Genomic DNA, 12,500 nt, shown 5'->3' with positions numbered 1-12,500 from the left:
TTGATAAGATGATACAGAAAGCAGGGTGATAAAAAGAGAAAGTATTTAGTGGACCGCTCCCTCCTAACTTTGCTGATTCTACCTTGAGACCAAATTTCTTCAGTCTCAAATTGTATTTTACAGCTCTGCGACATGAATATATTAGTTGTTATCTAAGTACCAAGGCTTGGAATGCTACATGCTGATTCTTCATTTCTGGGACAGTCTATTATTACCACCTCCTGATTATTCTTCCCTCAGCAACGCTTTGCATATCATTCTCTTTCTATCCCTACTGCCAGTACCCTAATACAGGAAGGGCCTCACTACCTTATGTTTGGGTTTCTCAGTTTCTCTGCCTCCTTTCCTCCCTTCATCCAACCTAAACATCGCTACCAGATTCATCTTCAGAAATACCCTGCACATATTACCCCTTGCTCAGAAATCTTTGAAGGCTTCTTACTGCTTGAGAAAACACAAACCAAATGCCTTAACTGGCAATGGAGGTTGCCAGGAAGCCACCCTGACATCACTGCTCAATGTCTTTGGGCCCAGCTCATATTCCACCTCCTTACCAATTCCCACATCTAGTCTAGACTAGAACAGCTCTGTCAACAGACATATAATGCATGCCACAAATGTACGTTTAAATTTCTTCGTGGTCACATGGAAAAGTGAAAAAGAAACAGGTGAATTTTAATGTATTTTATTTAACCCAGTAGAACCAAAATATTATTTCAACATATAATCATGTTGAATATTTTACATTTTCATATTAAATCTTCAAAATCCACTGTGTATTTTATATTTACAGCACATTTCAATTAGACTAACCACATCTGAAGTGCTCAGTAGCTACATGTGGCTAGTGACTACTATAACAGTGCATATCTAGACTCCAGACCATAAAAATCAATGCTTTACACTATAGAGCATCGTGTTGTCACCCCTAAAGTGCAGGTTGGCACCATCGTATGTTTGTGTGCATGTCTCAGACTAAGTTTTAATAGTATTGCCAACCATTTACTCTCCCAGAATAAAAACTCAAGTCACCTTCTTACCATTAACTTAGCAGTCAGCAGGTGAATCCCATTTGACATTTACTTAGTGTCTCTCTGACCTCCTTTATGTCCTGCCTCCATGGAGGCCCTCATTGCCTTACCTGAATGATTGCCAATTTCCTTTCATCTAGTTTTTCTGTTCCCAGTTGATCCTCTATATAGCTGTCAGAGACCATCCTAAAAAAACAAATACCCTCCTGCTCACTCCTTGCACAAAATATCCACTGGATTCCTGCTAACTACTGAATAAAATCTAAACTCCCTATTGGAAATCAAGATCCTTCACAAGCTGATCTTAACCTACCTCTTGCTTCACCAATCACTCATGCACTAAATGCTCAAGCAGGTTGATTATCCCACTCTCCCTAAGTATGCTAAAGCTTCTCAAAGCTCTATATTCCTGTACTGAATCCCGAAATTACCTTCTCCTTTTGAGCTCAGCAAATTCCTTTTGATGCTACATGACCCAACTCACATATTTACTCCTTTATAAAGCCTTTTTTGTTGCCCTAACCCAAGTTATTTTGTTATAAAGGGGGCACATAAAGTATTTGAATGGATTTTCAATGTATAGAGGAGTAAAAGTGATCATCGTTGTATATACAATACCCAATATCTCACAGTTACTTGCCCTCTCAATAATGATCGTGCATGTTGCCGGGCGCAGTGGCTTGCGCCTGTAATCTCAACACTTTGGGAGGCCGAGGAAGGCCGATCGCTTGAGCTCAGGAGTTCCAGACCAGCCTGGGCAACATGGCAAAACCCCATTTCTACTAAAAACGCAAAAAAGTAGCCGGGCGCGGTGGCTGCGCTGGTGACCCCAGCTACTTGGGAGGCTGAGGTGGGAGGATTGCTTGAGCCCGGGAGGCGGAAGTTGCAGTGAGCTGAGATGGCACCACTGCACTCCAGCCTGGGGGACAGAGCGAGACCCCGTCTCAAATAATAAATCAGCTGGGCGCGGTGGCTCACGCCTGTAATCCCGGCGCTTTGGGAGGCTGAGGCGGGCGGATCATCCTGGCCAACAAGGTGAAACCCTGTCTCTACTAAAACTACAAAAATTAGCAGGGCGTGGTGGTGCGCGCCTGTACTCCTAGCTACTCGTGACTCTTGAGGCAGGAGAATCACTTGAACCCGGGAGGCAGAGGTTGCAGTGCGCCGAGAATCGTGACACTGTACTCCAGCCTGCGCAACAGAGCGAGATTCCTTCTCAAAAATAAAAAATCATGACCGTGCATGTTGATGACAACTAAGGTGAACTAAGCAAAATCCAAGGGAAAACAGAGGAGTTTGGGTTAGCCCTGGAACTCACTGAGTGGGGAAGTCTCTTTCCTGTCAGTTGAGGGAAAGCAGCAATTTCATACTGGGGTTGCAAGGCCGGGCATGGTGGCTCACGCCTGTAATCCCAGCATAGGCCAAAATGGGAGGTTCTCTTGAGCCCAGGAGTTCGACACCAGCCTGGGCAACATAGTGAACCCCGTCTCTATTAAAAAAAAAAAAAAAGAAGAAGAAAAAAGAAAGGAAAAAAGGGGTTAAAGGGATTGTAAAATTAAAAATTAGGGGATGGGTATAAATGATAGCTCAGGTTCGCCTGGTCACAGGATGCCAGACTTGCCGGGGTTACAGTCTGACCTCTTGTTTTCTAAAGAGCACACAAAACAGTACGAAGTCAAAAAAGAATTATAACTTCACAGTGATAGTGGAAGCGCTGGGGGGGGCAATGGCGGGAGGGCGCGAAGGGCCGAGACCCTTTTAGTACAGCGTGGTACAAACATCCTAAAGGTCTCTGGAGTCGATGAACTAAAAGGACGCCTACGCGGTGCCCAGAGCTTAGTAACCTCGTGGTCTCTCAACCCAAAACGACGGGAAGAGCCCGAGCGGGGGAGGCTGAGAACGCCGTAGCCACGAGGCTAAGCAGCTAAAGCTGGCGTCGGCTTAACTCCTCCAGCGCCAAGAGATGAAAGGGTAAGCAGAGGGAAGCAGAAAGGAGGAAAGAAGATCCCGGGAGGGAACCGTACGAGCTGCCGCAAAACAGCTGGGAGCTTGAAACCCATGGAGAAGTCACTTCTCTTTCCCTCGCTGACCACTTCTGCCAGGAACGACAGGGACAGTCGCAGCCGAAGCGGCGGGGGCGAGTCCTCGGGGGAGACCGGGTCGGAGTCGGGGCCCGGCGCTCCCGGAGGGCCAGTGACGCCGCCTTCCCCCGCCAGAGGCTTACTCCTTTCTCCCGCCCTCACTTGCCTCGTCAGGCCTCCCCCAACGCCGTCCACTGCCCTTCCCAACCCCTAAGCGAATCCAGGTTCAAGAGGTAGAAAAGCCGATGCTGGCTCAGCAGCGCGGGGCACTACCGGCCGGCAGAAGCCCCCCAGCGGCGGCCGCCATTTTGGAGCTGGAGGCGAGCGGCGTAAACGAGGATGACCCAGGGCGAGACCATCTCCGGGGGGTGGGCACGGGGCTGTGGGAAGGCGACGGCGCTCACACCTGCACGCCTCGTCTGAGTGGAGCGAAATTGTATTCAGAAATTATTGATAATGTTTGGAAGCTAAAAAAAAAAAAAGGAGTCAACCCTGAGGAGGAAGAAGTAGTATGATTTGCTGGCGTCACCCCTCTGCTCCGTGCCGGCGCGGCGAATGGCAGGTCCCGAGGTCGCAGCTTCCACTGGCGCGGGTGGCTGAGTTGCCCTTGGTCTCGGGGTCGCTGTTGGCACTGAGGCTGCAGGTGGGTCTGGGGAGCCTGGGGGGCCGCCGCGCCGCGGATCACGGCGAGGGTGACGGAGAGGGTTCTAGGCAGGCCCTCGGTGCTGTGCGTGTGTGGAGGGGTGGTCTGAGCTTCCCCGGGGCTTCCGAGCGAAGGTGACGGGAAAGGAAAATGGAGTTTTCTTCGGGTGGAGGATGGGATTTCCGGGCCGGAGCTTTTGGAATGGGTTTTCTGAGGCTGTTATAACAGGAAAACGTCCGTAGAGATGTGACCCAGTGACCGCCCGCTAGCCAGTATCCCATGCCTGGCCTGAAGCAGGGAAGACGCTGGCTGCCTCCCCTCCCCAAGCAGCTTACGTTCATCTAAGTCCTAGCCTTCTGTCTCCTCGCTAACCTCGCTCTCTTCCAAACCGCAGATCCTCTTGAGCCGACACCGTTGCACCAAAATGATGCGCTTACCCTTTTGGTTTGCTTTTTTATTTTTATTTTTGAGACAGAGGTTCACTCTTGTCACCTAGGCTGGAGTGCAATGGCGCAATCTCCGCTCACTCCAACCTCCGCCTCCCGGGTTCAAGCGATTGTCCCGTCTCAGCCTCTCAAGTAGCTAGGATTACAGGCTCCCGCCACCACACCCGACTAATTTTTTGTATATTTAGTAGAGACGGGGTTTCACTATGTTGGCCAGGCTGGTCTCGAACTCCTGATCTCGTGATCCACCCGCCTCAGCCTCCCAAAGTGCTAGGATTACAGGCGTGAGCCAGCGCACCTGGCCGACCTTGCCTTTTAAAAGAAAAACGTATGTTCAGGCGCGGTGGCTCATGCCTGTAATCCCAGCACTTTGGAAGGCCGAGGTGACCGGATGAAGAGGTCAGGAGTTCGAGACCAGCCTGGCCAACAGTGAAACCCCGTCGCTACTTAAAAATACAAAAATTAGCCGGGCATGGTGGCACGTGCCTGTGGTCCCAGCTACTCGGAAGGCTGAGGCAAGAAAATCACTTAAACCTGGGAGGCAGAGGTTGCAGTGAGCTGTAGTTGCACCACTGCACTCCAGCCTGGGCCACAGAGTGAGAATCTGTCTCAAAAAAAAAGCCGGGCGCGGTGGCTCACGCTTGTAATCCCAGCACTTTGGGAGGCCTAGGCGGGTGGACCACGTGAGGTCGGGAATTCAAGACCAGCCTGACCAACATGGAGAAACCCCGTCTCTAACAAAAATACAAAATTAGCTGGGCATGGTGGCGCATACCTGTGATCCCAGCGACTCAGGAGGCTGAGGCAGGAGAATCCCTTGAATCCGAGAGGCGGAGGTTGCGGTGAGCCAAGATCGCGCCATTGCACTCCAGCCTGGGCAACAAGAGCGAAACTCCGTCTCAAAATAAAAAAGAAAGAAAAAGGAAAGAAAAATGTATGAATTGTATAACTGCCAATCAGTGTCAGAGGAGAGGCAGAAATTCAGTCTACATAGGCCTAGCAGAGCTTAGTGCTAAGCAGTTTTGTTGGCAATAATGTATTGTCTTTCTAGGATGTTGTCATATGTCTTCTCAGTCACTGTACATGATTTATTAGGTTAGGTCCAAATGCACACAGGTGTATTTTGAATTCATCTGTATGCACGAATTTTTATAGGAAATTGGCAATCCAACTATGTTTTTATTGAATTAGTGCAATTTATTTTCCACCTGATGACCATTACAGGTTCAGCATCCCTGATCAGAATATTGGAAATCCAAAATGCCCCCAAATGTGAAACTTGGGGCCACAAGTTTGAGACCAGCCTGGGCAACATAGCAAGATCTTGTGTCTACAAATTTTTTTAAGGATTTTTTAAAATTAACACCTGTAGCTCCAGCTTCTCAGGAGGTTGAGGTGGGAAGATCACTTGAGCTCAGGAGTTCAGGACTGCAGTGGACTATGATAACTCCACTGCATTCCATCCTAGGTGACAGAGCAAGACTATTTGAAAAAAAAAACAAGTTTCATATAAGATTGCCTTCAGGCTATGTGTATAAGGTATATGTAAAGCCCAAATGGAGTTTATGTTTAAATTCGGTCCTATCCCCAAGATAGCTCATTATGTGTATGCAAATATTTCAAAATCTGAAAAAATCTAAAACACTTCGGGTTCCAAGCATTTCGGATAAAGAAAAACCTGTAGTTCTATTCCTCCTCATCTACCTTCTGGACACTCAGCATTTAAAAGCTTTTAAGTACCATAAACATCAATTCAGGAAGGGGTTTCTTAGGCATGAGCTATATAATAGGAGCCAGAGCTGTAGAGTGAAGCTGAATTTGAACTCCAGCTCTATACTTAATAGTATTTGGATTAAGCTGTTTTCTTATCTGTAAAATGTAAATAATAGTTAATTCACATTACGTATAGAAATACATGGCTCTGGTACCTAGTAACCTAGTAGTCTTTTTTGTTTGTTTGTTTGTTTTTGTTTTGAGACAGCATCTTGCTCTGTTGTCCAGGCTAGAGTACAGTGGTGTGATCTCAGCTCACTGCAACCTCCGTCTCTTGGGCTCAAGCAATCCTCCCACCTCAGCCTCCCAAGTAGCTGGGACTACAGGCATACACTAGCACACCCAGCCAATTTATTTTTTGTAGAGACACGGTTTTCCATGTTAACCAGGCTAGTCTCAAACTCCTAGGCTCAAGTGATCCATCTGCCTTAGCCTCCCAAAGTGCTGGGGTTGCAGGCATGAGCCACCTAGTAGTCACACTATAAAAGTAAATTTTCTTCTCCCTTTACCTTGTTGTTTTTGTTTTTTGTTTTTTTTTCTGAGACAGTCTTGCTCTATCCCCCAGTCGGGAGTGTAGTGGCATCATCTCAGCTCACTGCAACCTCTGCTTCCCGAGTTCAAGCGATTCTCCTGCCTCAGCCTCCTGAGTCGCTGGGATTACAGGCATGCACCACTATGCCCAGCTAATTTTTGTATTTTTAGTAGAGATGGGGTTTCACCATGTTGGCCAGGCTGGTCTCGAACTCCTGACCTTGTCCTTCTGCCTCAGCCTCCCAACGTGCTGGGATTACAGGCGTGAACCACCACACCTGGCCCTTTTACCTTTTTTAGAGTAATCTATATTCATATCTACAGTGACATTATTGAATATAGTTTTTTTTTCTCTCATATCTTTTTTCTTTCTAAATTTAGTTTTCAGTAATTACAGCTTTACCTAAAGAATTCCACTTCTGGCAAAATTGTATTAAATTTGTTTTTGCATTGCGAGAGGTTCTAAATATGTTTTACACATGTAAAAGTTCTAAATGAGAGCCAGGTGCAGTGGTGCATGCCTATAGTCCCAGCTACTTGGAAGGCTAAGGCAGGAGGAATACTTGAGCCCGGGAGTTGAGAGCTATAGTGCCTGTGAATAGCCACTGCCCTCCAGCCTGAGCAACGTAGCAAGACCTCATCTCTTTTATAAGAAAAAGTTCCAAAACAACATGAGGAGGATGCAAACAATCAGCTATTGCAGGCAGAATGTTTTACATACCCTCTCTGTTTCTCTGCTCTGTATCATATCACATCACTATTGAAGCTAGTAGTAAAATTTAATAAATAGACTCAGTGCAGTGTAATTTTATATTAATCATTGTCCCGTGTGTAATCTTCATCAATTAGATTTTTAAGTATTATACAATATTCTGATGCCAGGCAAACAAAGAGGCTTATTAGGCTTTTAACATCTATTACATCTATGTCTATTATCTTCCTGTTTCAGATGCAGTTTATTTATTTTATCGAGACGGAGTCTTGCTCTGTTGCCCAGGCTAAAGTACAGTGGCATGATCTTGGCTTACTGCAACCTCGGCCTCCTAGGCTCAAGCAATTCTGTCTCAGCCTCTCCAGTAGTTGGGATGACGGACGCGCACCACCACACCTGGCTAATTTTTGTACTTTTAGTAGAGATGGGGTTTTGCCATGTTGGCCAGGCTGGTCTCAAACTCCTGATCTCAAGTGATCTGCCCACTTCAGCATCCCAAAGTGCTAGGATTACAGGCATGAACCACCGTGCCCAGCCCAGATGCAATTTAAAAGTTATTTCAAAGAAAACAAAAAAAGCAGTTGTATTTCTGATAATTTTTTTTTCTTTTAGCTATCATGGTGAACTTACTTCAGATTGTGCGGGACCACTGGGTTCATGTTCTTGTCCCTATGGGATTTGTCATTGGATGTTATTTAGACAGAAAGAATGATGAACGGCTAACTGCCTTCCGGAACAAGAGTTCGTTATTTAAAAGGTTAGTCTGCATGTTTTTAAACCAGCAATTGGCCAAATTTGGGGAATATTCTTTTTTATATGTGCCAAAAATAAATAGAAGGGGTAATTTTTCCCCCTTGAGGACTTAGATTCAAATGACACTGTTTTTAGTCTTGTTTGTTATTGAATCCTTGGATAAAACAATATGATTACCTCTAGAATGTAAAGTCTTCATTTAATGAATAGGCTGTTTCAGGTCTTTGAAAGTATCATCTTTTTTTTAAATTCAAAGTGCATTTTAATACAGCCACAGTTTAAAAGTAGCTGACCAAAGCCTAGCTTATATTACAGCTTCCACATATATTGTCATATATTGTCTTAAGACATGCTGTAGCTGAGAGAAATAGTAATAATAGCAGCTAGGCGCTGTGTTCTTAGCAACACTACCTGACAGCTTTAGACCTGGTGGTAGAGTGATAGCAGCTGGCAGCTGCCTGGTCCCATTATGCCTTAGAGATGGCTCCTCTGGCAGCAGAGAGTTCCCGTTAGCAAGACAGGATGCCTGCCAGTGGGCATACAGCTGGGTAGGAGGAAGCTTGAGGGGCAAGAGAAGTGAGCAGCATCCACAGTGGGTATGGAGAGATGATAGAGGTGATTCACAAATCAGGGATTTCAAGAAAGAGAAAATAAGCTGGAAAGGGTTTAGAAAACATTTTGAATGAACTCACTGAGCAGAGATAATAGCTTTCATATAAACTAAGTAATCACAATTCTTTAACCCAGAAAAATGAAGCTGACAATATGGTAAAAGTTAAAGTCATGAATAAAAAGAATAAATATGATGAATTTAATATGTAAGTTTTTTAAACGGATCAGTGTAATAGAAAATAAAATATTGGCTGGGTGCGGTGGCTCACACCTGTAATCCTAGCACTTTGGGAGGCTGAGGCAGGCGGATCCCTTGAGGTCAGGAGTTCGAGACCAGCCTGGCCAACATGGTGGAACCCCGTCTCTACCAAAAATATAAAAAATTAGCTTGGTGTGGTGGTGTACAGCTGTAATCCCTGCTACTCAGGAGGGTGAGGCAGGATAATTGCTTGAACCCAGGAGGTGGAGTTTGCAGTGAGCCGAGATCGTGCCACTGCACTCCAGCCTGGGCTACAGAGCCAGACTCCATTTCAAAAAAAAAAAGAAAATGAAATATTGAAATCATGTTCTTCTGACTTCCCCTTTTATCTCTTATCAAAGTTTTATTTACAGTTTTTCCATTTCTTCCTTTTTTGCTTTTCACACAGGGAATTGCGACCCAATGAAGAAGTTACCTGGAAGTGAAGAGTCTGGCTGAACTATCGAATGCTCACATTTTAAACTTCTGAGAGCAATAAAAACGTGAAGAATCGGAAATGTCTTTCTTTTCATACAAAGGCAGTCCTTCTAGTAACAAGCATACTTAAGGCCAGGTGCGGTGGCTCACGCCTCTAATCCCAACACTCTGGGAGACCGAGGCGGGCGGATCACAAGGTCAGGAGATTGAGACCATCCTGGCTAACACAGTGAAACCCCGTCTCTACTAAAAATACAAAAAATTAGCCAGGCGTGGTGGCGGGCGCCTGTAGTCCCAGATACTCAGGAGGCTGAGGCAGAAGAATGGTGTGAACCTGGGAGGCGGAGCTTGCGATGAGCCAAGATCACACCACTGTACTCCAGCCTGGGCAACAGAGTGAGACTCCGTCTCAAAAAAATAATAATTATTATTAGGGCCCGGCATGGTGGCTCACGCCTGTAATCCCAACACTTTGGGAGGCTGAAGCAGGCAGATCATCTGAGGTCAGGAATTCCAGACCAGCCTTACCAACGTGGTGAAACCCTGTCTCTACTAAAAATACAAAAAAATTAGCCGGGTGTGGTGGCGCATACCTGTCCTGTCAGGTAACAGAGTGAGACTCCATCTCAAAAATAAATAAAAAATAAAATAATTATTAGGTACCTGATTGTATACGTTGGTATTAAATTTATAATTAGCATTTAATTTGCTGTTTCTCATTTTGGACCACAGTACTATTAAATCATAGAGCAAATTTTTTATCATATATTTTTCAGAAAAAAATCTCAAACTTTGTGCTTCAACGGGACTTAAAAAGGAGGAGGCCAAGATTTTATTTGATAAAAATCACATACTGAAAATTTTAGTGACCTTAGCTTTGGCAAAGATTTTTCCTTTTTTCAAATGTAGGATACACACAGGAAGTGAAGATTTTTAAAATACAACACACAGAACATGAACTAGTTTTAAAAATCAGTAAGTTTGTACTTTATCAAAATTTAAAATTTTGCTCTTCGAAAAACATCTAGAATATGTAAACAATCCTTATAGCTTAATAATAAACAACCTAACTTTTTTTTTTTTTTGAGACTGAGTCTTGCTATATCACCCAGGCTGGAGTGCAGTGGTGTGATCTGCAAACTCCGCCTCCTGGGTTCCCGCCATTCTCCTGCCTCAACCTCCCAAGTAGCTGGGACTACAGGTGCCCGCCACCACACCTGGCTAATTTTGTGTATATTTAGTAGAGATGGGGTTTCACCATGTTAGCCAGGATGGTCTTGATCTCCTGACCTGGTGATTCACCCAACTCAGCCTCCCAAAGTGCTGGGATTACAGGCGTGAGCCACTGTGCCCAGTTTAAGCAACCTAATGTTTTAAATGGGCAAAAGATTTTAACAAACACTGCCAAAAAAGATATGAGGATGGCAAGGAAGCGCATGAAAAGGTACTCAACATTAGTAGTCACTAGAGAAATGCAAATTAACAGCAAAATGAGATGGCACTACACACCTATTAAATGGTTAAAGTTAGGCTGGCGCATGCCTATAATCTCAACACTTTGGGAGGCCTAGGCGGGCAGATCACTTGAGCTCAGGAATTCGAGACCAGCCTGACCAACATGGTGAAACCCCATCTCTACTAAAAATACAAAATTAGCCAGGTGTGGTGGTGCATGTCCGTAATCCCAGCTACTTGGGAGGCTGAGGCAGGAGAATCACTTGAACCCCAGGGGCAGAGGTTGCAGTGAGCCAAGATCGTGCCATTGCACTCCAACCTGAGCAACAAGAATGAAACTCTTGTCTCAAAAAATAGATTTAAATAAGTAAAAATAAAATAGTTAAAATTTGGAAGACTACCAATTGTTGGCAAGGATGTAAAGCAGCTAGAAGGCACACTGCTGGCAGGAATATAAAATGTAGCCACCAGTAATTGTCCCACCTTGGAAAGAAGTTTAGCAGTTTCAGGTAAAACACACCTATCACTTGACCCAGCCATCCCAGTCTGAGTTATTTACCCAAGAGAAATGAAAGCATACATCCGCACAAAGACTTACATGAATGTTCATAGCAGCTTGATTAGTAACAGCCAAAAATGAGATGACCCAAATGTCTATCAACATATGAATGGATAAAGTGTGTTGAATTCATATCATAGACTATCACCCAGGAATGAGAAGGAATGATCTATTGATAACATAATATGGATGAATTTCATACTAACGGTGCTGAATGAAAGATTAAAAAGAACCCATGCGATAGGATTTCATTTCTATAAATAGGAAATGTTATAAATAGCAATCTGTAGTAACAAAGCAGTTCAGTGGTTGAGAGATCAGGGTCTAGAAGGTGTTGAAAAGAATTACAAAGAGGCTGGGCCAGGCACAGTGGCCCATGTCTATAATCCCAGCACTTTGGGAGGCCGAGGCTGTGGAATCACTTGAGGTCAGAAGTTTGAGACCAGCCTGGCTAACATGGTGAAACCCTGTCTCTACTAAAAAACTTAACCAGGCATGGTGGCCTGCGTTTGTAGTTCCACCTACTGGGCAGGAGAATCCCCTCAACCTGGGTGGCACAGGTTGTAGTGAGCTGAGATCATGCCACTGGACACTAGCCTGGGCAACAGACCAAGACTATGTCTCAAAAAAAAAAAAAAAGGCCGGGCACAGTGTCCCACACCTGTAATCCCAGCCACTTTGGGAGGCCAAGGCCAGTGGATCACTTGAGGTCAGGAGTTCAAGACCAGCCTGACCAACATGGTGAAACCCCGTGTCTACTAAAAATACAAAATTAGCCAGGCATGGTGGTGCACACCTGTAATCCCAGCTATTGGGAGGCTGAGTCAGGAGAATTGCTTCAACTCAGGAGGTAGAGGTTGCATTGAGCCAAGATCACGCCATTGCACTCCAGCGTGGGCAACAAGAGCGAAACTCTGTCTCAAAAAACAAGAGGAAACTTGGGTATAATATGTTCATTTTCTTGATTGAGGTGATGGTTTCACAGGTGTATACATGCCATCTGTTCTATGTATGTGTGTGTCAAGATTATCAAATTGTAGCCTTTTTTTCTCCCTCTTTATTCCACATAGACTTTAAAACCCATAACGACAAGGATTAGCATTGTTTGCTCTTTAAAAAAAAATTATTGTAAGAACGCAATTTGAGGCCGGGCGCAAGTGGCCCATGCCTGTAATCCCAGCACTTTGGGAGGCCGAGGCGAGCGGATCATCTGAGGTCAGGAGTTCGA

The 12,500-nt window shown here is 45.0% G+C and overlaps 2 protein-coding genes across 5 annotated transcripts in view; one reads left to right on the top strand and one right to left on the bottom strand.

The window, feature by feature from the left end:
- Positions 1 to 3,476, bottom strand: part of CPSF2 (cleavage and polyadenylation specific factor 2) — a 41,240-nt gene extending 37,764 nt beyond the window's left edge. For 2 of the 4 annotated variants that reach the window (XM_025392319.1, XM_025392321.1), the window contains exon 1: positions 3,279 to 3,452. The gene's annotated coding sequence lies outside the window, so the exon portion shown is untranslated. Of the gene's footprint in view, positions 1 to 3,055 lie in introns of all 4 variants that reach the window. The other 2 variants (XM_025392322.1, XM_025392320.1) reach the window with 2 other exon arrangements.
- Positions 3,477 to 3,608: 132 nt separating this feature from the next.
- On the top strand, positions 3,609 to 9,333 carry NDUFB1 (NADH:ubiquinone oxidoreductase subunit B1). The gene is given in 4 exon segments (XM_025392323.1): positions 3,609 to 3,708; positions 3,711 to 3,755; positions 7,830 to 7,974; positions 9,230 to 9,333. Coding segments are annotated over 4 exon segments (312 nt in total). The 5' UTR covers positions 3,609 to 3,623; the 3' UTR covers positions 9,267 to 9,333.
- The last annotated feature ends 3,167 nt before the right edge of the window (positions 9,334 to 12,500 follow it).

This window comes from Theropithecus gelada, chromosome 7b, assembly GCF_003255815.1.
Source record: "Theropithecus gelada isolate Dixy chromosome 7b, Tgel_1.0, whole genome shotgun sequence".
Lineage (NCBI taxonomy): Eukaryota > Metazoa > Chordata > Mammalia > Primates > Cercopithecidae > Theropithecus > Theropithecus gelada.
The sequence above is the reverse complement of the archived record's forward strand: the minus strand, read 5'-3'. Positions and strand labels throughout refer to the sequence as shown.